Source organism: Mustela erminea, chromosome X (assembly GCF_009829155.1).
Source record: "Mustela erminea isolate mMusErm1 chromosome X, mMusErm1.Pri, whole genome shotgun sequence".
NCBI classification, from domain to species: domain Eukaryota; kingdom Metazoa; phylum Chordata; class Mammalia; order Carnivora; family Mustelidae; genus Mustela; species Mustela erminea.
This window is the reverse complement of record NC_045635.1, coordinates 58,878,883-58,901,789: the sequence shown is the minus strand read 5'-3', so window position 1 is coordinate 58,901,789 and position 22,907 is coordinate 58,878,883. Positions and strand designations below refer to the sequence as shown.

The 22,907-nt window shown below is 42.2% G+C and overlaps 1 protein-coding gene across 2 annotated transcripts in view; it reads left to right on the top strand.

Moving 5' to 3' along the window:
• Positions 1–10,348: 10,348 nt before the first annotated feature.
• TEX11 (testis expressed 11) overlaps positions 10,349–22,907 on the top strand; it is a 314,592-nt gene continuing 302,033 nt past the window's right edge. For both annotated transcript variants that reach the window (XM_032331343.1, XM_032331342.1), the window contains exons 1-2: positions 10,349–10,721; positions 11,406–11,463. In XM_032331343.1, coding sequence (XP_032187234.1) covers positions 11,427–11,463 — 37 coding nt within the window. In that variant the 5' untranslated portion in view covers positions 10,349–10,721; positions 11,406–11,426. The remainder of the gene's footprint in view (positions 10,722–11,405; positions 11,464–22,907) is intronic.

Genomic DNA, 22,907 nt, shown 5'->3' with positions numbered 1-22,907 from the left:
CACACTGGCATTGGTCAGGACCTACACTGAGACCATTGTCTTCTGTTCCACCCCTTCTAGTTGGACCAGACCCAGACTCTTGTGACTGCCTGGGTAACAGCAATTTTGGCTAGGGTATTTGGCCCTGCTGGGAGGAGGGGTGGACCAGAGTGGGGTTTGGTAGAGGACTGTATATACGTGTAGAACCCAATGGCTGTAGAAGTGGTAAGGCAGAAGAGGTCAGAGCTTTGCTCAGACCGAGAATGATTCATTCATCCACCTATTCAACAGTGGAACTCCTGTTAAAATGCTAGGCCCCATGCCGGGTGCTTGGAATACAAATATGAATTAAACCTCTAGTCCCTGCCCTCAAGGAACTCACCATCTAGAGGGGGTGAAGCAGGTACACATGAAATAAATGATGTGACTTGACACCAGGGGAGGGGTGAGTGCTGATTGCTACAGAAACATAAAGAAGGACATGCTTGACCTGAGTCTTGAATGGGTGTTCCTGAAGTGGACTGAGAGGAGGGCTTGTTTGTTGGTGAGTGGTGTGTACAAAGCCACGAAGTGTGAAGAAGCACATTGTATTTGGAGGCATGGCCTGTAGTTTAGTGTGGTTGGAGGGTAGCCTGTGTGGGGTTGTGAAATAAAGCAGACCATAGGAACAGTGTGGGTGGCTTTGTATATCCTACCAAGGAATTCAGATGTTCTCTTTGTAAATGGTGCGAGTGTGGAGGCGAGGGGGGCAGGTAGTGAAGGAGTCTAAGGAAGATGGTTGGGTTTGTTAGTCCCCACAGCGTCAAGGGGGGTGCTTCCAAAGAGGCTGGGGGAAGTTAGAGCAGCGGGATAACAGTCACCATTTCACTCTTGTGTGACATTGCTAGTAGTAATTAGGAGGACGTTGCGATTGTTTCGGTAACATTTTAGGGTCCTTGATCAGTTGGATGTAGGAGGTAAGAAAGAAGTGGATGGCTTCGATTTCTGCATGAAATTCCTGATTGGGTGATCAGATTATTAGCCAAGATGGCAAAAGAGGAGTAGCATATTGGGGGAAAGATGAAATCAGATCAAGATATGCTAGTTTCTAAACATATAAGAATTCAGCTTCATATAGGTCAAGATATGTAAGCAACAACTGGAACTTGAAGCTAGGCTAGAAGTCCAGGCTAGAGTTTAAGATTTGGGGGCCATCAACTCAGAGCACACATGTGTATTTGGGGGAGATTGGCTGGCTCAGTTATAGAACATGTGAGTCTTGATCTTGGGATTGTGATTTCAAGCCCCCCCATTGGGTTTAGGGATTACTTTAAAAAAAAAAAAAAAAAGAAACCTCTAGTATAAGTTATATAATTATCTTTACATACAAAGAGCTCTTACAAATCAGTAAGATGAGGGGAGCTTGGGTGGCTCAGTGGTTTAGCATCTGCCTTCAGCTCAGGTCATGATCCCAGGGTCCTGGGATTGAGTCCTGCTTTAGGCTCCCTGCTCAGCTTCCCCCTCTCCCACCCTGCCCGTGTTCCCTCTCTCAGTAGCTCTTTCCCTGTCACATAAATAAATAAAATCTTTTAAAAAATCAGTAAGATGAATAACCTGATAGTTGAATCAAGGATATAAATAGTTTGCAGAAAAAAATATGTAACACCAACAAATACTGATACTCAGCCTCACTCATTAAATGCAAGACAAAACAATTGAGAACTCAGTTCTTAACCTTATAGATCAGCAAAACAAATTTTTGTAAGACTTTATTTTATTTTAAAGGTTTTATTTTTATTTATTTGACACTCAGAGATCACAAGTAGACAGAGAGGCAGGCAGAGAGAGAGGAGGAAGCAGACTCCCCGCTGAGCAGAGAGCAGGATTCGGGGCTTGATCCTAGGACCCTGGGATCATGACCTGAGCTGAAGGCAGAGGCTTTAACCCACTGAGCCACTCAGGCGCCCCTGTAAGACTTTATGTTGAAGTAATCTCTGCACCCAATGTGGGCCTTAAACCCACATCCCTGAGATCAAGAGCTGTGTGCTCTATAGACTGAGCCAGCCAGGTGCCCCCCTCCATAAACCAAAGTTCAGTGATTTGGTGTTGGCAAAAGTGAGGGGAAACAGACAGTCTTATGCTTGATGGGGATTACATTGTTGTAACTTTTGTGAGAGTAATTTGATAATACAAGAATTAAAAACATTCCTTTTGATCTGACAATTCCACTTACAGGAATTTTTAAAATTTCACTTGTACAAGGATATTTACTGTGACATTTTAAGACAATAAAACTTGGAAGCTACCGAGTGTACATCAGCAAAGAACTAGTTAAGTTACAATACATTAATTCGGTGGAATATTTACAGAGCCAGTAAAAAAATGACATAGAATTCTATGTGCCAAGGGGTGATACAGAAAGCTCTTCAAGATAGACTATTAAGTAGGAACAAAACAAAATGGAACAAAAACCCCAAGATGCAGAACATTTGTGTGACGTCTGTTTATACATTTTTTTTTCTGGAAAAATATATAGGAAACTTAACTTCTGGTTTTTCTTCTGTACTTTTTCAGTTTACTTAACCAGATAGAAGCATTACTTTTCTCATTCATTTTATAATCATCATAACAGTAAAAAATAACAGCAAAAAATTGGGGTACCTCTAACATTTAAGGGATGAAAGAAGATTCAGCACCAGAGATGAAGAAAGAATGACTGAATAGACAGGACAGTGATGTGGGAAGTCTAGGGAGGAAAGGACTTTCCAAGAACAGTCAGCGATGCCAAATGCTGCCTAAAGAGCCACGTTAAGTAAGAAGAGGACAGAAGAGGGTTTATTGGCTTTGTCAGTAGGTAATTTGATCATTTCATGAGTAGTTTTGGTCAGATGGTAGGAGTGAGGGCCCTAAGGCAGTGGGTAGAGTAAATGGAGGGTGAGGAAGCAGGTGCAGCGTTTCAAGCCACCAGCCAAAGGGAGTCAAGAGGATTTTGTTTTATAAGATGGGCTGTTCTGGTATTTTCATGCTTAACAAAGATTGTCAATGGAGAAAGTGAATACATTTTGGTTCTACTGTTGAAATAAATAATTTATGAAGGATGGACTAGTTCCCTGCTTTGGTTTCCTAGTCTTTTTTTATTCCATGCGATGTTTCCCATACTTCAGACCTTCAGGAATTTTTCTCTATTTGTGTAATTCCTGTAATGTTAAAACAAAACAAAACAAAACCCTCACTTTTTAAAGCTTAAATACACTTATTTATTTATATTTATATTATTTATTTATTTTTTAAAAAGATTTTATTTATTTGACAGACAGAGATCACAAGTAGGCAGAGAGGCAGGCAGAGAGATAGGAGGAGAAGCAGGCTCCCCACTGAACAGAGAGCCCGACAACGATGATGTGGGGCTGGATCCCAGGATCCTGGGATCATGACCCGAGAGGAAGGCAGAGGCCTTAACCCACTGAGCCACCCAGGTGCCCCCTATTTATTTATTTAAAAAAAAATTTTTTTTTTAAAGATTTTATTTATTTATTTGACAGAGAGAGAGATTACAAGTAGGCAGAGAGGCAGGCAGAGAGAGAGAGGAGGAAGCAGGCTCCCTGCTGAGCAGAGAGCCCGATGCGGGACTCAATCCCAGGACCCTGAGATCATGACCTGAGCCGAAGGCAGCGGCTTAACCCACTGAGCCACCCAGGCGCCCAAAAAATTTTATTTATTTGACAGAGATCACAAGTGGGCAGAGAGGCAGGCAGAGAGAGAGAGGAGGAAGCATGTTCCCTGCTGAGCAGAGACCACCCCCCCTTTCCTGGGTTCCATACCAGTACCCTGGGATTATGACCTGAGCGAAAGGCAGAGGCTTTAAGCCACTGAGCCACCCAGGCGCCCCTACACTTATTTATTTATTTTTTTTTTTAAAGATTTTATTTATTCATTTGACACAGAGAGATCACAAGTAGACAGAGAGGCAGGCAGAGAGAGAGGAGGAAGCAGGCTCCCCGCGGAGCAGAGAGCCCGATGCGGGACTCGATCCCAGGACCCTGAGATCATGACCTGAGCCGAAGGCAGCGGCTTAACCCACTGAGCCACCCAGGCGCCCTACACTTATTTATTTTTAAAGATTTTATTTATTGATATGAGAGGGGGGAGGGAGGACTTGCAAAAGCCTGATGGGGGGAAGGGCAGAGAGACAGAGAGAGAGAGAGAGAGAGAGAGAAGCAGGCTCCTTGATGAGCAAAGAGCCCGGCCTGGGGCTTGATCCCAGGACCCCAGGAGCATCACCTGAGCTGAAGGCAGATGCTTAACTGACTGAGCCACCCAGGCACCCCTATTTATAAAGTTTTATTTAATTAATTTGTATATCCAACCTGGGGCTCATGACTCCAAGGTCAAGAGTAGCACAGCACAGTCTTCTGACTTGGTCAGTCAGGTGCCCTAATACGCTTACTTGAAAGGAAAACATTTGGGGGCACCTGGGTGGCTCAGTGGGTTAAAGCCTCTGCCTTCGGCTCATGCTTCGGCTCAGGTCATGATCCCAGGGTCCTGGGATTGAGCCCTGTGTCCGGCTCTCTGCTCGGCAGAGGGCCTGCTTCCCTTCCTCTCTCTCTGCATGCCTCTCTGCCTACTTGTGACCTCTGTCTATCAAATAAATTTAAAAAAAATCTTAAAAAAAAGGAAAACGTTTTACCACTATCATACATAAAAAGCAAAGTATTTCCCTGAGACTCATTAAAATAAATATCCAACTATTCAAAAATGTTTGGCTGTGTACCAAATAATCCTTAAATGCATTTAGCTTTCCATGGTTTCTCTGCCACCCCCCACTTCCATCAACCATGGTCTGGAAGCCAACGGTCCTCATGTATAGTCCGAAGGTCAATGGTAGCTTGATGCTACATCAGTGCTCATGTCATTCACCTGGCTTCATCTTACCATGTAGGCATTTTATCATCTCACATCCTCTCTGGAAGAAGGGTGAGATCTTTTGAGAGAGACCACATTCACATTACTCGAGATATTGTTATACTTGTTCTATTTCATTACCCTTGTTAATCCTTTATTGTGCCCAATTTATAAATAAACTTTATCATAGGTATGTCTGCGCAGGAAGAAATAGTATATATCATGTTCGGTGCTCTCTGTGGTTTGGGGCATTTCCTGGGGGTCTTGGAGCATACCCCCTGTGGATGAGAGGGAACTGTTAAATACCGCACTTTGGAAACCCTTAGGCAGTTAGTGAGTAATCTCTTTAGGATGCTGAGCTTAAAGATGGCTTTAGGCACGGTCTAATCTTAATCTCCTCCAGGAGTGAGGGATAAACTTGGCCCAAATATGTACAAAGACACCAAGCAGGAAATAAGCAAGTGTCCTAAGAGAGCTATGCATGAAATCCCATGAAGAACTCAAATCAGGGAGTTCTGGGAAGTCTTCATGGAGGTGGAGGCTCTTAAACTGGGGCACAAAGGATAGGTAAAATGTGTAATTTCAGCAACGGGTAGAGCATTTCAGGAGGAGGGAACCTTGGGCATAAAGACAAGAAATTGAGAAACCTTATAGTTTGGTGTGCCTACAGCCTCGGATGTTGAAGGGATGAAGTGGGAAAATAGGGCAGGAAACATACCTTCCAGTCAGACTCTTTGAAGGTCATTACTTTCAGAGCTTAGTCTAAGGGCAGGGAAGTGGGTGGATGAGAACGTTCGAATGAATGAAAGAAAGCGGTTCTGTGATTTGGTTCAATGAATGTACCTCATCTGCCCAGTCACACCATTATAATCTAGATCTTGCCAGAATGTACACCTGTGAAACCACGAATTCAAACATCAAGTTCTCTGTCCACAGCTTCCCCAACTCACTTGCTCAAGTAACCCCACAACAATAATTCTTTGACCTCATGAATCCCCTAATTCATTCTCCCCTCCCACATACATTTTCTCTTATTTTATCAGGTTCTGCCAGTCTTTGCTTGCTCCCTTTCCCACTTAAATTCCTGAATATATTATCATTATGACTCTTGCAAATACCTTCACCTCCCTAGGCAGTATTCCAGAGTCCTACGCCCTGCCCCCAGAGGAATCCGAACATCGCACCTGTGGGGTTCAGGAGTTTTGGAGGCAATCCTAAACCTGGGCAGCTTAACAACCGTCAGCCTTCACTAGGTCCTCACACTACCTGGGAACCTTTTTTTTTTTTTCTCTCCAATCCCCCTCTCTAAAACAACTGTTTCTTACCTTATTCACATTCTTCAAATCTCTCCCTCCTACTCTCTGCTCTTGACTGCCTCATACTTTAATGAGAAAATACATGCCCATCAGATAAAACTCCCTCATCTTCCTGTGGGTTTTTTCCTTTAATGAAAATAGCTTCTTGGGGTGCCTGGCTGGCTCAGTTGGTAGAACATGCGATTTTTGGGGTGCCTGGGTGGCTCAGTCATTAAGCGCCTGCCTTCAGCTCAGGTCATGATCCCAGGGTCCTGGGATCTAGCATCGGGCTCTCTGCTAGATGGGGAGCCTGCTTCCCTGTTCCCTGCCTCTCTGCCCACTTGTGATCTCTGTTTGTCAAATAAATAAATAAAATAAAAAAAAATAGCTATGTAGTTGCTTCAGAACTTTTTCTTGAATGACTCTACCTCACTGAGTTCAATCATTTCCATATCGGTCTGCACTATTACCATAAATTTTATTTACAGGAATTTTAATATCTGGTAGAGCAAGTCCCTCTCCTTTACTCTATTACCCCTTTTGTTTTTAGAATTTTCCTGTCTATAATTGCATATTTTTTCTGAAGGTGTTTTTCTCTCTCTTTTTTTTTTTTTAACAAGGTGTAATGCATGCTTATTAACCAATTTGCATTCTTGGTTGCTGACTGTCTTTTAACCCACTCGATAAATGAGAGTCTTTTTTTTTTTTTTTTTTTTTAAAGATTTTATTTATTTATTTGACAGACAGAGATCACAAGCAGGCAGAGAAGCAGGCAGAGGGAGAGAGAGGAGGAAGCAGGCTCCCTGCTGAGCAGAGAGCCCGATGTGGGACTCGATCCCGGGACGCGAGATCATGACCTGAGCCGAAGGCAGCGTCTTAACCCACTGAGCCACCCAGGCGCCCCAAGAGAGTCTTTTTTTTTAAGATTTATTTATTTATTTGAGAGAGGGGGAGGGCAGAGAGAGAGGAAGAGGATCTCAAGCAGACTCTGCACTGAGAGCAGAGCCTGGTGCGGGGCTGGATCTCACGACCCGGAGATCATGATCTGAGCTGAAACCAAAAGTTAGATGCTTGGGGCGCCTGGGTGGCTCAGTTGGTTAAGCAACCGCCTTCGGCTCAGGTCACGGTCCCGGAGTCCCAGGATCGAGTCCCGCATCAGGCTCCCAGCTCCATGGGGAGTCTGCTTCTCCCTCTGACCTTCCCGCCTCTCATGCTCTCTCTCACTGTCTCTCTTTCAAATAAATAAATAAAAATCTTAAAAAAAAAGTCAGATGCTCAACAGAATGAGCCCCCCAGGTGCCCCATATTAATGAAAGTTTTCATAAGCTCTCACTAGAGTCCATGCTGTTCACCTGCTGCCTTATATGCTTATCTATTTTACCATTTCTGCATTAATTTGTTAAAGAACAGGAGAATAAAATTTGTAGTTTATGCCAGGGTAAGGGAAGATAATCTACAGCCTGTTGAGTGCCATTTAATGGCATTTTCTTACTCATTCTTGCATATCCTCCTCAATATGCACCTGCTTCCTTTATTATCTCCTTTCTTCTTCTTTTACTTTTTAACAAAAACACTGGAGAAACCCATACAATGACATAAGGGCTTTCACCCTTTCTGCATATTTTTTATTCACTTTTTAAAAAAGATTTTATTTATTTATTTGACAGACAGAGATCACAAGTAGGCAGAGAAGCAGGCAGGGAGAGAGGAGGAAGCAGACTCCCCACTGAGCAGAGAGCCCGATGCGGGGCTCGATCCCAGGACCCTGGGATCACGACCTGAGCCAAAGGCAGAGGCTTTAACCCACTGAGCCACCCAGACGCCCCTTATTCACTTTTGTTTGTTTTTTATTTCACCTTTTCTGCATATTTTTATTTTTTATTCAATGCAGTGGTACCAGTTCCATAGCCCTGAATTTAGAGGCATATTTACAGTCAGTATTAATCAAGAGTCATTTGATTCTTGTTTGCCTTATATAATCTTGGATGATATCATACCCATCCTACTACAGAAGCTTTTTTAAAGTGACCTGTACATTGGGGCGCCTGGGTGGCTCAGTGAGTTAAAGCCTCTGCCTTCAGCTCAGGTCATGGTCCCAGGGTCCTGGGATCAAGCCCCGCATCGGGCTCTCTGCTCCTCAGGGAGCCTGCTTCCTCCGCCCTCTCTCTGCCTGCCTCTCTGCCTGCTTGTGATCTCTGTCAAATAAATAAATAAAATCTAAAGTAATCTGTACACCTAGCACGGGGCTTGAGCTTGTGACCCAAAGACGGGTCTTGCATGCTCTAGCGATTGAGCTAACCAGGCATCCCAGCTACAGACATTATTAATCACTAAGATTTCTTTTTTAATTTTTAAAGATTTTATTTATTTATTTGACACAGAGAAAGATCACAAGTAGGCAGTGAGGCAGGCAGAGAGAGAGGGGGAAGCAAGCTCCCTTCTGAGCAGAGAGCCTTATGCGGGACTTGATCCCAACACCCTGAGATCATGACCCAAGCCAAAGGCAGAGGCTTAACCCACTGAGCCACCCAGGCGCCCCAATCACTAAGATTTCTAAGATGTATGGGAAAGGACCACCATGGGCTGGAGAGCCAAGGTCTAAGTTTCCTCCTGTTTCCTGTTCGTTTATTATTTTTACTAACATACAATGTATTATTTGCCCCAGGGATACAGGTCTGTGAATCATTAGGCTTACACATTTTCACAGCACTCACCATAGCACATACTCTCCCCTGTGTCCATAACCTAACCATCCCTGTTCATTTATGAACAAAAAAGTTATGGTAGAGCCAGCGGCCTTGGGCGGGATGATGGAAGTTGGGAGCGCTTGGTTTGCCAACCAGGAAATGCAGAACAACAATGGAAACTCAGGCTTGTTACCAATTACATGCCTGCCAGTGTTCTATGCTTTACATATGTTATTCCATTGAATGAGAAGCTTGGAACTACTTTTATTTCCATTTTATAGATGAAAAAATGGAGGCAATGAGATTCTGAGTAGCTAGCACTAGTATATGGTGCATGAGGATTCAGTCAACCATGAGATACTCGACCGCCCTTTTCCACCAGACTTCCTTGTGTATTTTAGCAATCTGGGATTGTAAAATAAATACCAAATTGCAGGATGCAAAAGAAGAGGCGTTAATAGCAGTACTTCCCCTGTTTTGCCTTTCTCCTTCACTGTACTAAGTGCTTTAGATGCAGAAAATTTCAAAGAGGGATAAGAAATTATTTTTAGAAGTCCCCTCTTTTTCATGACAGGTAATGACCGACTCAGAGACTGTCAGGGCCAGGAGGAAACTCTCTTAATGTTTCCAGAACTGAAACCATAATCTCTTTCCTTCATCTTGCTAGCCAGCTTTATGTCTGGTTTGACTGAGGTGCACAAGCCTGAAAAGAGGGCTATGAGGCCGGAGGCTTGTTAATGTTTTGATTTGGGGGTTTTCCCTCTATCTGGAGGCATCATGCCTTAACATTGTTGTCTCTGAATAGAGATTTCAGTAAAAGGCCAACTCCTTTGTTGAAAGCATCATCCATATATTTAGGTGGTACCAAACATGTTTACATGTATATTCCACCCCCATTCCTAAAACTATTTGTCTGGAGATGGGTGGGACTGCCGCCCTTACTGGGAACCTGCAGGGGAGTCATTAGACAGTCTCCTTCAGATTCTTAAAGGGCTGGGCAGCAGAAACGTTTCTTGGAACTACGGGGTTTTTCATTCCTCTCAACTTCTGATATATATATATTTTGAAGACTTTATTTATTTATTGGACAGAGAGGAATACACCGAGACAGGGAACACAAACATGGGGAGTGGGAGAGGGAGAAGCAGGCTCGCTGCCCAGCAGGAAGGCCCATGTGGGGCTCCACCCCAAGACCCCAGGATCATGAGCTCAGCTGAAGGCAGACGCTTAACGACTGAGCCACCCAGGCGCCCCTCAACTTCTGATATTTCTGACATTTGCCTCTCTTGAATAACCAGTGGGCAGTATTGTTAACTTCCTTCGCTCTACCTCCTCCTCCCCCTCCTCTCCCCTCCAACTCTCCCCCTTCCTCTCCCCCCCCCCGCACTTCCCCCCTCCTCTTCTCCCCCCTCCCTCACTCCCCCCTCTGTATTTCCGCTCCCTCCTTCTCTCTTTCCGCTCTCTCCCTCTCTCTTTCCGCTCTCTCCCTCACCCTTTTCGATCTCCCCCAAGGCCTCCTCTCTGCTTGCCTGTAACCCTGGCCATCTGCACCCCTCTCAATAATAACGGTAGTGTGCTTTCAGTATTGCCTCATATTTCCTTACTCTCTGTGATTCTAACCCCGACCTTCTAAAACGCAACCCTAGGATTTAAGGCCTAGACGGGGCCCCGTGCCCCGACGACTACCACGCTTACGCTTAAGCCGGCATAGAGGGTAAAGGCCAATTGGGCGTGGCCTTTGCTTACGTCACTATGGGGGGAGGTGCCTTCTGAGCGTCGAACGACCCTGTAGACAGAGCTTGTGGAGAGGGAAGTGTGGCGGTCGTGTTCCCCGCGGAGGTTCGGGATCCTACCTCAGCAGAGGTAGGAAGGGCTAAAGGTGGGTCAGCTACAGGTTCTGAGTGCTTTACAACTAGCAAGAAGATGTGGCCATTTGTTTAATACTTTTTAGAGGGCCTCTGAGGTAGTGGTTTTGAACTGCAGAGTTGCTGTAGCCGACTCAGGTGAAGGAAAAGGGGTAAAAGCAGAGGGTTTTTTTGTTTGTTTTTTGACTTGGATTAAGTATGGGGAGCGGTGTGCGGCCACTGAAAGCGGGAGATAGAAGTTTAGAGGCGAACGACCAAAATGCCGCTGTAACCGGGCCCTTGAAGATTGTTGGGGGTGGGGAGCTGAAGGTGCTAGCAGCTCTGCAAGAGTGGGAAAAACAACAGCGAGTGATTGGATACTTTGAACGTATGGGTGGTGACGCGGGTAGATTTTTGAACCAATTAGGAGGAGGCATCGAGTACCAGCCAGACCAATCACAGGGTACCTCGAGCCCTGGTTTCCCTGTTGCGGGGCAGACTATGGTTAAGAAAAGACCGCGTGAAAATTTAGTTCAGGCTGGGTTCTTGGCGTGCGACAGCCAGGCCCTGCCCCTCATTAACTGCTTTTTCTGAGTTTTAAAAATTTCTGAAGCACTTTTCCCCCTTTGGATAACAAGTAACTGGAAACTTTGTAAAGAGATTTATTGAGAGCCCGAAGGATAAAGGACAGAATATTAAAATATTTTCTTATTTCATAGGCCTGAACCAGAGATTTAAAAATGGACCATATTGATTTTCGTTTCATGGATTTTAAAGGTATATAGCTTTACATGGTAGTAAAGGAAATGTTAAGTTGTTTGTTGCCTTATCTGAGATCTAAATGTATTTTGTTTCTGAATATTACCTCTTTGGACTGTCCATAGGTCCGAATTTTCTCATTTATGTACCAGAAAAACAACATAGATGTTTAAGACTCTGGAACCCTCTTATAAGCTAGTATAAGGAAATAGAATTCACAATTCATCGCTTGTTTTCGGAGAATTTTTATGGCATGCAAAATAACACAGGTTTAATCTGAATTAGAGATCCACTGCTTTAAAAGTACATTAAAAAAATTACTGCAAGATCCCGAAGTGCCTTGCCATAATTACCAGTGAAAAATAAATTATATCCTGTGTAGTTTTAGACTTAAGTGCATTTTATTGTATCTTAATTATTTTAAAAACTGGTAATCCATGTATGGTATTTATGAGAAACCTTAATAATTAACAACAGCAATTTAATTGACCAGAGCACCAGATTCCTCAACCATGCCAGATGTGGGAGAGTTTATGGTATTTCTTTTTTTCTGGGGACATGATTAGACCTGTAATGCATTCACATTCAAATTCACATAATAATGAAATATGTTGTAAGCAGGGTGGCTCCAAATCTATTAGGTCAGTGTTTTGTTAATGCTTGTCATTTAAAAACTACAACAATGAAGCCTTAAGGGTTTTTTTATAATCCTTAAGCTTTTTAAAAAAACTTTTTATTTTTTTAATTTTGTCTTTGATTTTTACATGGGGCTCCAACTCACAACCCCAAGATCACGACACATGATCTACTGACTGAGCCAGCTAGGCTCTCCCAAAGCCTTAAGTTTTAATTTAGGACATAGTATCTTTATTTATGTATTTTATTTTATTTTATTTTAGTTTTAGTTTTTATCTCTGTACCCATCATGGGACTCAAGCCCACAACCCTGAGTTCAAGAATTGCATGCTCTGGGGATGCCTGGGTGGCTCAGTAGGTTGAGTGTCTGCCTTTAGCTCAGGTCATGTTCCCAGGGCTGTGGAATCAAGTCTGACATCGGACTCCTTGCTCAGCAGGGAGCCTGCTTCTCCCTCTCTCTGAGGCTTCCCCCGCTTGCTTGTGTGCACTCTCTCTCTGATGAATAAATGGATAAAGATAAAGTCTTAAAAAAAAATTGTATGCTCCACTGACTGAGCCAGCTAGGCACCCGAAGGATATGGTATCTTAAATATATAAAAATGGAATAGGGATTATGACTTTTGTTTACAATTGACCCTCAAACAACTAGGGTTTGAACTGCTCAGATCGACTTCGATGCAGATTATTTACAATCTGTTATTGTAAATATTTCTCCTCATGATTTTAACATTTTCTTTTCATTAGCTTACTTTATAATAAGAATACAGTATATAATAAACATAACATGCAGAATATATGTCAATTGACTGTTATTGGTAAGTCTTCGGGTCAGCTGTAGGCTATTAGTAGTTAAGTTTATGGAGAGTTAAATTCGTAGGCTGATTTTTAAATGTGCAGGGGTCAGTGTCCCTAACTGCTGCCCCCTCCTCCGTGTTGTTCAAGGTTCAGTTGTGTATGGTATTTGAGACCTTGTATTTACATAAATATTTGAAGCACACAGAAAAGAACTGAGAACAAGATAATATATTACCCGTATACCTACTATTAAGTTTTGTTGAATCTTAACAGTTTGCCATATGCTTCAGATTGTTCACTGTTCAGAGAACTACAAGGTTACATGTACCAGTTTTTCATCTTTAAAATTTTACCTCAATTTTGTCCTTTTGTGTGATTTTTTTTCTGCAGCTTATCTTTTTTTTTAAAGATTTTATTTATTTATTTGACAGAGATCACAAGTAGGCAGAGAGGCAGGTAGAGAGAGAGGGGGGGGAAGCAGGCTCTCTGCTGAGCAGAGCCCAGTATGGGGCTTGATCCCATTACCCTGGGATCATGACCCAAGCCAAAGGCAAACGCCTCAAACAACTGAGCCACCCAGGCACCCCTGCAGCTTGTCTTTTTTTTGCTCAGTATTGTGTTTTCCATATTTACCCATATGGGTATTTGAGTTCTTGATCATTTGTTTCCACGGCTAATTAGTATTACTTCAAATATGTCTCTCTTTCTCTCAAATAAATAAAATCTTTTTTTATAAAGATTTTATTTATTTATTTGACAGACAGAGATCACAAGTAGGCAGAGGCAGGCAGAGAGAGAGGAGGAAGCAGGCTCCCCGCTGACCAGAGAGCCCGATGCGGGGCTCGATCCCAGGACCCTAAGATCATGACCTGAGCCGAAGGCAGTGGCTTAACCCACTGAGCCACCCAGGTGCCCCTAAAATCTTTTTCTTTTCTTTTTTTTTTTTTTAAAGATTTTATTTATTTATTTGACAGAGAGAGAGAGATCACAAGTAGGCAGAGAGCTAGGCAGAGAGAGAGAGGGGAAGCAGGCTCCCTGCTGGCAGAGAGCCCAATGTGGGGCTCGATCCCAGGACCCTGAGATCATGACCTGAACCGAAGGCAGAGGTTTAACCCGCTGAGCCACCCAGGCGCCCCCTTAAAATCTTTTTCTTAAAGATTTTATTTATTTATTTGATAGGCAGATATCTCAAGTAGACAGAGAGAGAGAGGAGGAAGCAGGCTCCCCGCTGAGCAGAGCCCGATGCGGGGCTCGGTCCCAGGACCCTGAGATCATGACCCAGGCAGAGGCTTTTTTTTTTTTTTTAAAGATTTTATTTATTTATTTGACAGAGAAATCACAAGTAGGCAGAGAGGTAGGCAGAGAGAGAGAGAGGAGGAAGCAGGCTCCCTGCTGAGCAGAGAGCCCGATGCGGGACTCAATCCCAGGACCCCGAGATAATGACCTGAGCCGAAGGCAGCGGCTTAACCACTGAGCCACCCAGGCGCCCCACCAGGCAGAGGCTTTAACCCACTGAGTCACCCAGGTGCCCCTCAAATAAATAAAATCTTAAAAAAAACTCTTTTTCTCTGAGAATAAATAAACCAAATTCTTTAAAAAAGGGGGGATATGTGGGTGGCTCAGTTGGTTAAGCATCTGCCTTCAGCTCAGGTCACAGTCCTTGGGGTCCTGGGATAGAGCCCCAGGTCTGGCTCCCTGCACAGCGGAAAGCCTGTTCTCCCTCTCACTCTGCAGATCCCCCTGCTTGTACATTCTCTCTCTCTCTTTCTCTCTTAAATAAATAAAATCTTTACTTTGAATATAAATATACCACAATTTATCTAATCTTCTTTGTTGGCTGTGTGAGTTGTTTCAAGTATTTGCTATTACAAACAACACTGAGTGAACATTGTGTTTCAGAGAATTTAGCAGTTTTTCTTTTTCTTGTTTTTTTTTTTTTTTGAGTAATCTGTATGCTCAATGTGGGGCTCAAACGTACAGCCCTAGATCAAGAATCACATGCTCTACAGACCTAGTCAGCCAGGGGCCCCTAGCAGGAGTTTCCAAACATTATGGCTACCATCCATGGACAGGAAATATATTTTACATCCCATCTACACAATGTGTCAAAAGTTTAATGAAATAACCCTTATTACATGCAATACACTATGATATTTAAAAAAAAATTAAATTCAGTTAATTAATATGTACTATATTATTTGTTTCAGGGGTACAAGTCAGTGATTCACCAGTCTTTTATATAATACCCAGTGCTCATTACAATACATACCCGCCCCAATGTCCATTACCCAGTTACCCCATTCCCCCACCACCCCCCTCCCAACACTATGACATTTTCTATTCTATGCTTTTTCATTAATGGGGAACCTTCTCCCTCTCTCTGCCAACTTGTGATTTCTCTGTCAAATAAATAAAATCTTTAAAAAAATGTTGGTTATGAACCACTTTATTTATTTCTTGAGCAGTTGTGGGTGAGGCTCTAGGACAGTACTGTCTGAAACAGTGAAAACACAAATAATTTTATATTTCATAGTAGCCACATTAAAAAACTAAATAAATTAAATAAAAAAAATTATTTGTTTATTTGCCAGAGAGAGAGATCACAAGTAGGCAGAGAGGCAGGCAGAGAGAGGGGGAAAGCAGGCTCCCCGCTGAGCAGAGAGCCCGATGCAGGGCTTGATCCCAGGACCCCAAGATCATGACTTGAGCCGAAGGCAGAGGCTAAACCCACTGAGCCACCCAGGTGCCCCAATTAAATTTTAAACAGTACAGATTATAGGGGCACCTGTCTTGCTCAGTCAGAAGAGCATGCGACTCTTGATCTCAGGGTTGTGAGTTTGAGCCCCATGTAGGGTGTAATGATTACTTCAATAAATTAATTAAAAAGCCATATAAATTATATAGCTCAATATATCTAGAATGTTATTTCATCATATAATCAATATAAAATTAATGAGATATTTTATGTTCTTTTTTTGTACAAAATCTTTGAAGTCAGGTATGTATTTTTCATAAGTTTTTTTTTTTAAGATTTTGTTTATTTATTTAACAGACAGAGATCACAAGTAGGCAAGAGAGGCAGGCAGAGAGAGAGAGGTGGAAGCACGCTCCCCCTGGAGCAGAGAGCCAGATGTGGGGCTCGATTCCAGGACCCTAGTTTCATGACCTGAGCCGAAGGCAGAGGCTTAACCCACTGAGCCACCCCGGTGTCCCCCCCTTTTTTAAAAAGATTTTATTTATTTATTTGACAGAGAGATAGATCGCAAGTAGGCAGAGAGGCAGGAAGAGAGAGAGAGAGAGGGAAGCAGGCTCCCTGCTGAGCAGAGAACCCGATGTGGGGCTTGATCCCAGGAGTCTGAGATGATGACCTGAGCTGAAGGCAGAGCCTTAAAACTCTGAGCCATCCTGGTGCCCCCAGGTATGTATTTTGTACTTAAAAACATAACTCATTTTGGACTTGCCTCATTTCAAGTTCTCAGTAGTCACATGTGGTTAGTAGCTACCTTGTATAGTGGCACTGCTGTTCAGGGTATACATTTAGGAGTGGAACTTCTAGGTCAAAAGCTATGGGCATCTTAACTTTATAAATATTGTTAAATTGCTGTTGAGTAGTTTTTAATAATTTGTACTCCCTCTTCCTTTCACTTTTCCCTATAGCCTTGCTAAGAATTGGTATTGTTAGACTTAAAAGAATTTGCAGGTATGAAAAGTGTTGTTGTTTTTAATTATCATTTTATTTTGGAATACTTCTAGATTTACAGAAAAAGTACAGAAATAGTGCAGAGTTCCCATATTATCCTCAGCCAGTTTCATTTTCATTTATGTTATCATTTTCCATGAGGATTGTTTGAATTTCCATTTCCCTGATAACTAGTGAAATTGAATGTATTTTCATAGATTTATTAGCTATTTGTGTTTTCTCTTCTGTACGTGTAACCTTTTCAGTCAAGTTTTGTATAAATAAACTACCAGAAAACCATGTGGCAGCTCTAGGTCATTTTCTTCTTAGGGAGAATTGACGTAACATCCATCTTTGCGTTTCAAGACCAAGAAGAAATTCTTCTAAGTTATACCCATTGAGGCTAAATAAGTGTAACTCCTTTTCTGCATGCCACATTGTGAACTATTTGAAGATATTTATGTCCCCTGGGAAGTCTCTTCTTCAGATTACGCATATTTAGTTCGTTCAGTCATTCCTCGTATTTCATGGTTTCTAGTCACCTTATCGTCTTGTGTGCTGTCCTCTGAAAATGTTCTATTTTTTCATGTTATTCCTTGAAGCGTGGTATCCATAACAACACAATATTTTAGGTTTCATATGATCAGCACAAAAGAATCCTCTTTACATTTAGGAGTGATCATCATTCTCTTAGATACTGATGAAATTAAGATTGAATTTATTTTTTTCTTTTTTTGGGGTGAGGCCAATTTGACAGAGACACACAGTGAGAGAGGGAACACAAGCAGGGGGAGTGGGAGAGGGAGAAGCAGACTTCCCAGCAGAGCAGGGAGCCTGATGTGGGGCTTGATCTCAGGACCCTGGGATCATAACCATCTGAGCCACCCGGCACCCCATCTATTCCCTTCCCCAACCCTCCCCTCCCTTCTCTTCTCCTTTCCTCTCTCCTGCCTCCCTCCCTTTCTCCTTTCCTCCCCTAGTAATTGCTACACCCAGAGTGAGTCTTTGAACCCAGGACTCCAAGATTGAGAATCAGATGCTCTTCTGACTGAGCCAGCCAGGCATTCCAGGACTGCTTTCCTGATGTTGAACAAAGTCTGATGCCACACTGTGCTATCCTCCCGACCTACAGCCTCCAGGGATTTGAGCTCTGCGGTACTTTTTCTTTCTTTCCCCTGCCTTCCCTTCCTCTCACCTTCCTTTTCCTTTCCTTTTCTTTTTTCTCTTTTATTGTTTTTTCTCAGAAATCAGTTAGACTAATTTATGTAGAGTAGAATTTGCACATTTTAAGTGTACAGGTTGATACCATTTTTTGAGCAAATGTGAAACCACATAAATAACATTTCAAAGAATAGAACATTATTAGAGAATTCTTTCATGCCCCTTTGTAGTCAGTCTACCCTCCATTGTCCACTCTAGGCAACCACTGTTCTGATTTCTGTCGCTATAGATTAGTTTATAAATGAAATCATATAGTATGTATTTTTTTTTCTGTGCTGTGTTTCACTAAGCATGATTATTTTGAGTTTCATCCATATTGTTGTATAGGAGTAGTTAATTTTTTTATTGCTTAGTAATATTCCATGGAATAAATATACCATAGTTTATCCATTCATATCTTGATGGACATTTTTGACTATCATGAATAAAGTTGTTATGAATATTCATGTCTAAGTTTTTTTTTAAAGATTTTATTTATTTATTTGACAGACAGAGATCACAAGTAGGCAGAGAGGCAGGTGGGGGGCAGGGGTATCAGGCTCCTTGTTGAGCAGAGAGCCCGATGAGGGGCTCGATCCCAGGACCCTGAGATCATGACCTGAGCCGAAGGCAATGGCTTAACCCACTGAGTCACCAAGGTGCCCCCATGTATAAGGTTTTTAAAATGACTTAGGTTTTCATTTCTCTTGGGGGAAATACCTAGGAGTGGATTTGCTGAGATGTAAAGTGTCTTTGTAACCAGGTCAACAGATTTTCTAGAGTATGTCCTTTCTGGAGGACAGATTTTGAAAGATTCAGTTCTTAATTTGAAGGGAATTAAGAGGTATAAACTTCTAGTTATAAAATAAAAAGTCATCAGGATGAAAAGTACAGCATAAGGATATAGTCAATAATATTGGAATAATGTTGTATGGTGATGGATGGTAACTATACTTATCTTGTTGACTAGCATAATGCATAGAATTGTTGAATAATATGTTGTGCACCTGAAACTAATATATGTCAATTATACCTCAATAAAAAAAACTAGTGCCTGGGCTGGGGGTGTTTCCTAACACCGTCCCGTCTGATTCAGAGAAGTTCCTCATCTTGGCAAGCACCAGGTTCATCCAAAATAGAAAGCAACTTAATATGGGAATAGAAAAAAATTGAGTGTTTAAAGAATAGTGTTTAAAGTATAGTTGTATGAAGATAATTTAGCTCAGGGGCGCCTGGGTGGCTCAGTGGGTTAAAGCCTCTGCCTTTGGTTCAGGTCATGATCCCAGCGTCCTGGCATCAAGCCCTGCACTGGGCTCTCTGCTCAGCAGGGAGCCTACTTCCTCCTCTCTCTCTGCCTGCCTCTCTGCCTACTTGTGATCTCTGTCTGTCAAAAAAAAAAAAAAACAATTTAGCTCAGTTGTCCTTCTCAGCATCAGGATTCTTTTTTTTTTTTTTTTTTTTTTTTACTGGGGAATCAATTGTTATTAGTGAGCATCAGGATTCTTAAAGAATGCCAACTGTTTATCAAGTTTTAGGACTCCCTTTCTTATGGTTAATTTGTTTATTTTTAAAGGTTTTATGTATTTATTTAAGAGAGGGAGAGAAAGAGCACAAATGGGGGGGGAGGGGGGAAGAGAGAAGCAGACTCCCTGCTGAGCAGGGAACCTGCTATAGGGCTTGATCCTAGGACTGTGGGATCATGACCTGAGCCAAAGGCAGATGCTTAACTGCTTGCACCACCCAGGCACTGCTCCTATGGTTAATTTGGAGACAGTTCTTCTTTTTCTAGATTTCTAACATCTTTGTGTTTGCTTTTATTTATATATACCCTTATGGTCCATTAAAATATCTAAGTTTATACCTTCTTTTTGTATTAAATTTATGATGACTATTATGTAGATACTAACTAATTTGCTTCAACAAATTTTCAGAAGTCAGTCACAATATGTTACTCTAGTTCAGCCCTATCTGTTAGACCTATAATGTGAGCTACAAGTGTAATTTATAGGGATGCCTGTGTGGCTTAGCTGGTTAAGCATCCGACTCTTGATCTCAACTCATGTCTTGATCTCAGGGTCGTGAGTTCAAGTCCTACATTAAACTCCATGCTTAGTTTGGAGCCTACTTAAAAAAAATTTTTTTTTTGAGTAGTCACATTTGAAAAGTAAAGAAAAAAAAAGTAAAGAGAGACAGGTGCAATTATTTTTAGTAAAAATTATAACCTTAATACTATATTTTAGCCCCACATATCTCAAAATATTTCAACATGTAATCAGCATACAAAATTACTGAGTTACTTTACATTTTTTTATACTAAATATTTGAAATCTGATGTGTATTTTACAATTATAGCATATTTCACTTTGGACTAACCACATTTAAAGTACTCAGTAGCCACATGTGGCTGCCATGTTAGACTGCAGATCTAGACTTAAAAACTTTAGTACTAAACTTAGTCAAGATCATTGATGTTCTTTGGATCTCAATGGATTTAATTCATTTGGAAGCTTCCCTGAACTATTTTTTCCCTATTCCTTTAAATACCATAATGGGAATCCTCAGATGAGGAATGGCAGACTTATTAGGAAATGTTCCAAGACAGGGCCACATAGTTCAGAGTTATGAGCATAGCTTCTGTATGGCCTGTGCAGAAATCTTGTTGGGGTCACCTGGTATGTATGTATTAGGTAGCAATAATAATACAGTTTATGAAGAGGTAGAATAATTGGGGTGCCTGGGTGGCTCAGTGGGTTGAAGCCTCTACCTTCGGCTCAGGTCATGGGATCGAGCCCCGCATCGGGCTCTCTGCTCTGCGGAGAGCCTGCTTCCTCCTCTCCCTCTGCCTGCCTCTCTGCCTACTTGTGATCTCTGTCTGTCAAATAAATAAACAAAATCTAAAAAAAAAAGGTAGAGTAACACAATACAATCTTCTTAGTCTGCCATGTAATGTGTTTCAGGCTGTGTCCCCTACATGCCTGCCTTTCCTAATTTTTTTTAAAGTAAGATCTATGTCCAGTGTGGGGGCTTGAATTTATGACCCTGAGAACAGGAGTCTCTACTGATTGAGCCAACCTAGCTCTCCTTCCACATGCCTTTCTAATGGTGTTTCCTGTAACCTTCTTTTTTTTTTTTTTTTTTTTTTTTTTTTTTTTTTTTTTTTATTTTTTTTTTTTTTTAAAGATTTTATTTATTTATTTGGCAGACAGAGATCAGAAGTAGGCAGAGAGGCAGGCAGAGAGAGAGGAGGAAGCAGGCTCCCTGGAGAGCAGAGAGCCCGATGTGGGGCTCGATCCCAAGACACCGGGATCATGACCTGAACTGAAGGCAGAGGCTTTAACCCACTGAGCCACCCAGGCACCCCTCCTGTAACCTTCTTTTACCCATTTTTCTAACCATATATAATTATTTATGGTTATTTGAACCCATTGTGCTTTTCAGCACCTGTATGCATCTCCCTCTGTTTGGTATGTTGTCTCGTGATCTCCAACTCATCCTTCAAGAGCCATCTCAAATAGAATGGCACCTTAATGAAGCCTATTCTGCTATTCTTACAACCCAACTCTCAAATGGGCAGCTTCTCAATTCTTTCTTTATATTCATTTGGTATTCATAGCACTTAATACATAATATTGTAAATGTTCCCATTTTAATTTCCTGTGGTAGTGTGATCTACCTACTTGATGGCTTAGATGGCCTCCTTCATCTTTGTATTCCTACCAAGATGCACGGTATCTGCTTGGTACCAGGCATTCTCAGTGTTTGTTGACTTAAGTTTTACAAGGAGAAATGTGGACACCAGCCAAAGTAAAAAGAGTGACGTTGTCTTGTATTTTGTTCATGCTATGTTACTAATAGCTTCTATCTTGGGCAAGTTAATTAACTTCTCTATGCTTTATTTTAATCAGTTGTAAAATTAGTGTTTTACTAAATTATCTATTTATTTATTTGAGAGAGAGAGAGCGCGCTCGCAAAGGCAGGGAGAGTGGAAGAAGGAGAAGCAGGCTCCCCCCTCGGCTGGGAGCCCGATGCATGACTCTATCCCAGGACCCCAAGATCATAACCTGAGTCAAAGGCAGTCGCTTAACCGACTAAGCTACCCAGGCGCCCCTGTTTTACTGAAATTTTGAGGTGATTTATAGCTCTAAGAAATTGGTTGATTGGTAAATGTGTATTCATATATATCTTGTGTGGAAATGACTGTAAGCTGCTCAAGGGAGGGAACTATGTCTTGTTTACATTATATCTGTGCTTAGCAAAATAACGTGATCATCATTAAATGTTTATTTATTTATTTTTATTTTTTTAAAGACTTTATTTATTTGACAGACGGAGATCACAAATAGGCAGAGAGGCAGGCAGAGAGAGAAGGGGAAGCAGGCTCCCTGCTGAGCAGAGAGCTTGATCCCAGGACCCTGGGATCATGACCTGAGCCAAAGGCAGAGGCTTTAACCCACTGAGCCACCCAGGCGCCCCTTGTTTATTTATTTTTAAAGGTTTATTTTATAGAAAGAGGTGGCTCTGTGGCGCAATGGATAGCGCATTGGACTTCTAGTGACGATAGAAAGACAGCGAGCATGAATGGGGAGAGGGGCAGAAGGAATGGGGGAGAGAATCTTAAGCAGACTCTCCGCTGAGTGTGGCCTCATCCCAGGACTTGAAATCACAAGTTGGTATCTTAACTGTATCAGCCACCAAGACACCCCTTATTAAATATTTATGAATGAGGGGCGCCTGGGTGGCTCAGTGGGTTAAAGCCTCTGCCTTCGGCTCAGGTCATGGTCCCAGGGTCCTGGGATCGAGCCCCGCATCGGGCTCTCTGCTCGGCGGGGAGCCTGCTTCCTCCTCTCTCTGCCTGCTTGTGATCTCTCTCTGTCAAAAAAATAAATAAAATCTTTAAAAAAAAATTTATGAATGAATAGATGAAAGAACTTCTGTTCATGTTGCTATCACCAGGGATGACCCTGTATATTTCTTTTCTTTTTAAAAAAGATTTTATTTATTTGATAGAGAATGGGAGAGTGAGAGAAAGCATAAGCAGGGGGAGCAGCTGACGGAGAAGGAGAAGCAGTCTCCCTACTGTGCAGGGAGCCCCACGCTGGGCTCAATCCCAGGACCCTGGGACCATGACCTAAGCTGAAGGCAGATTGGTTTT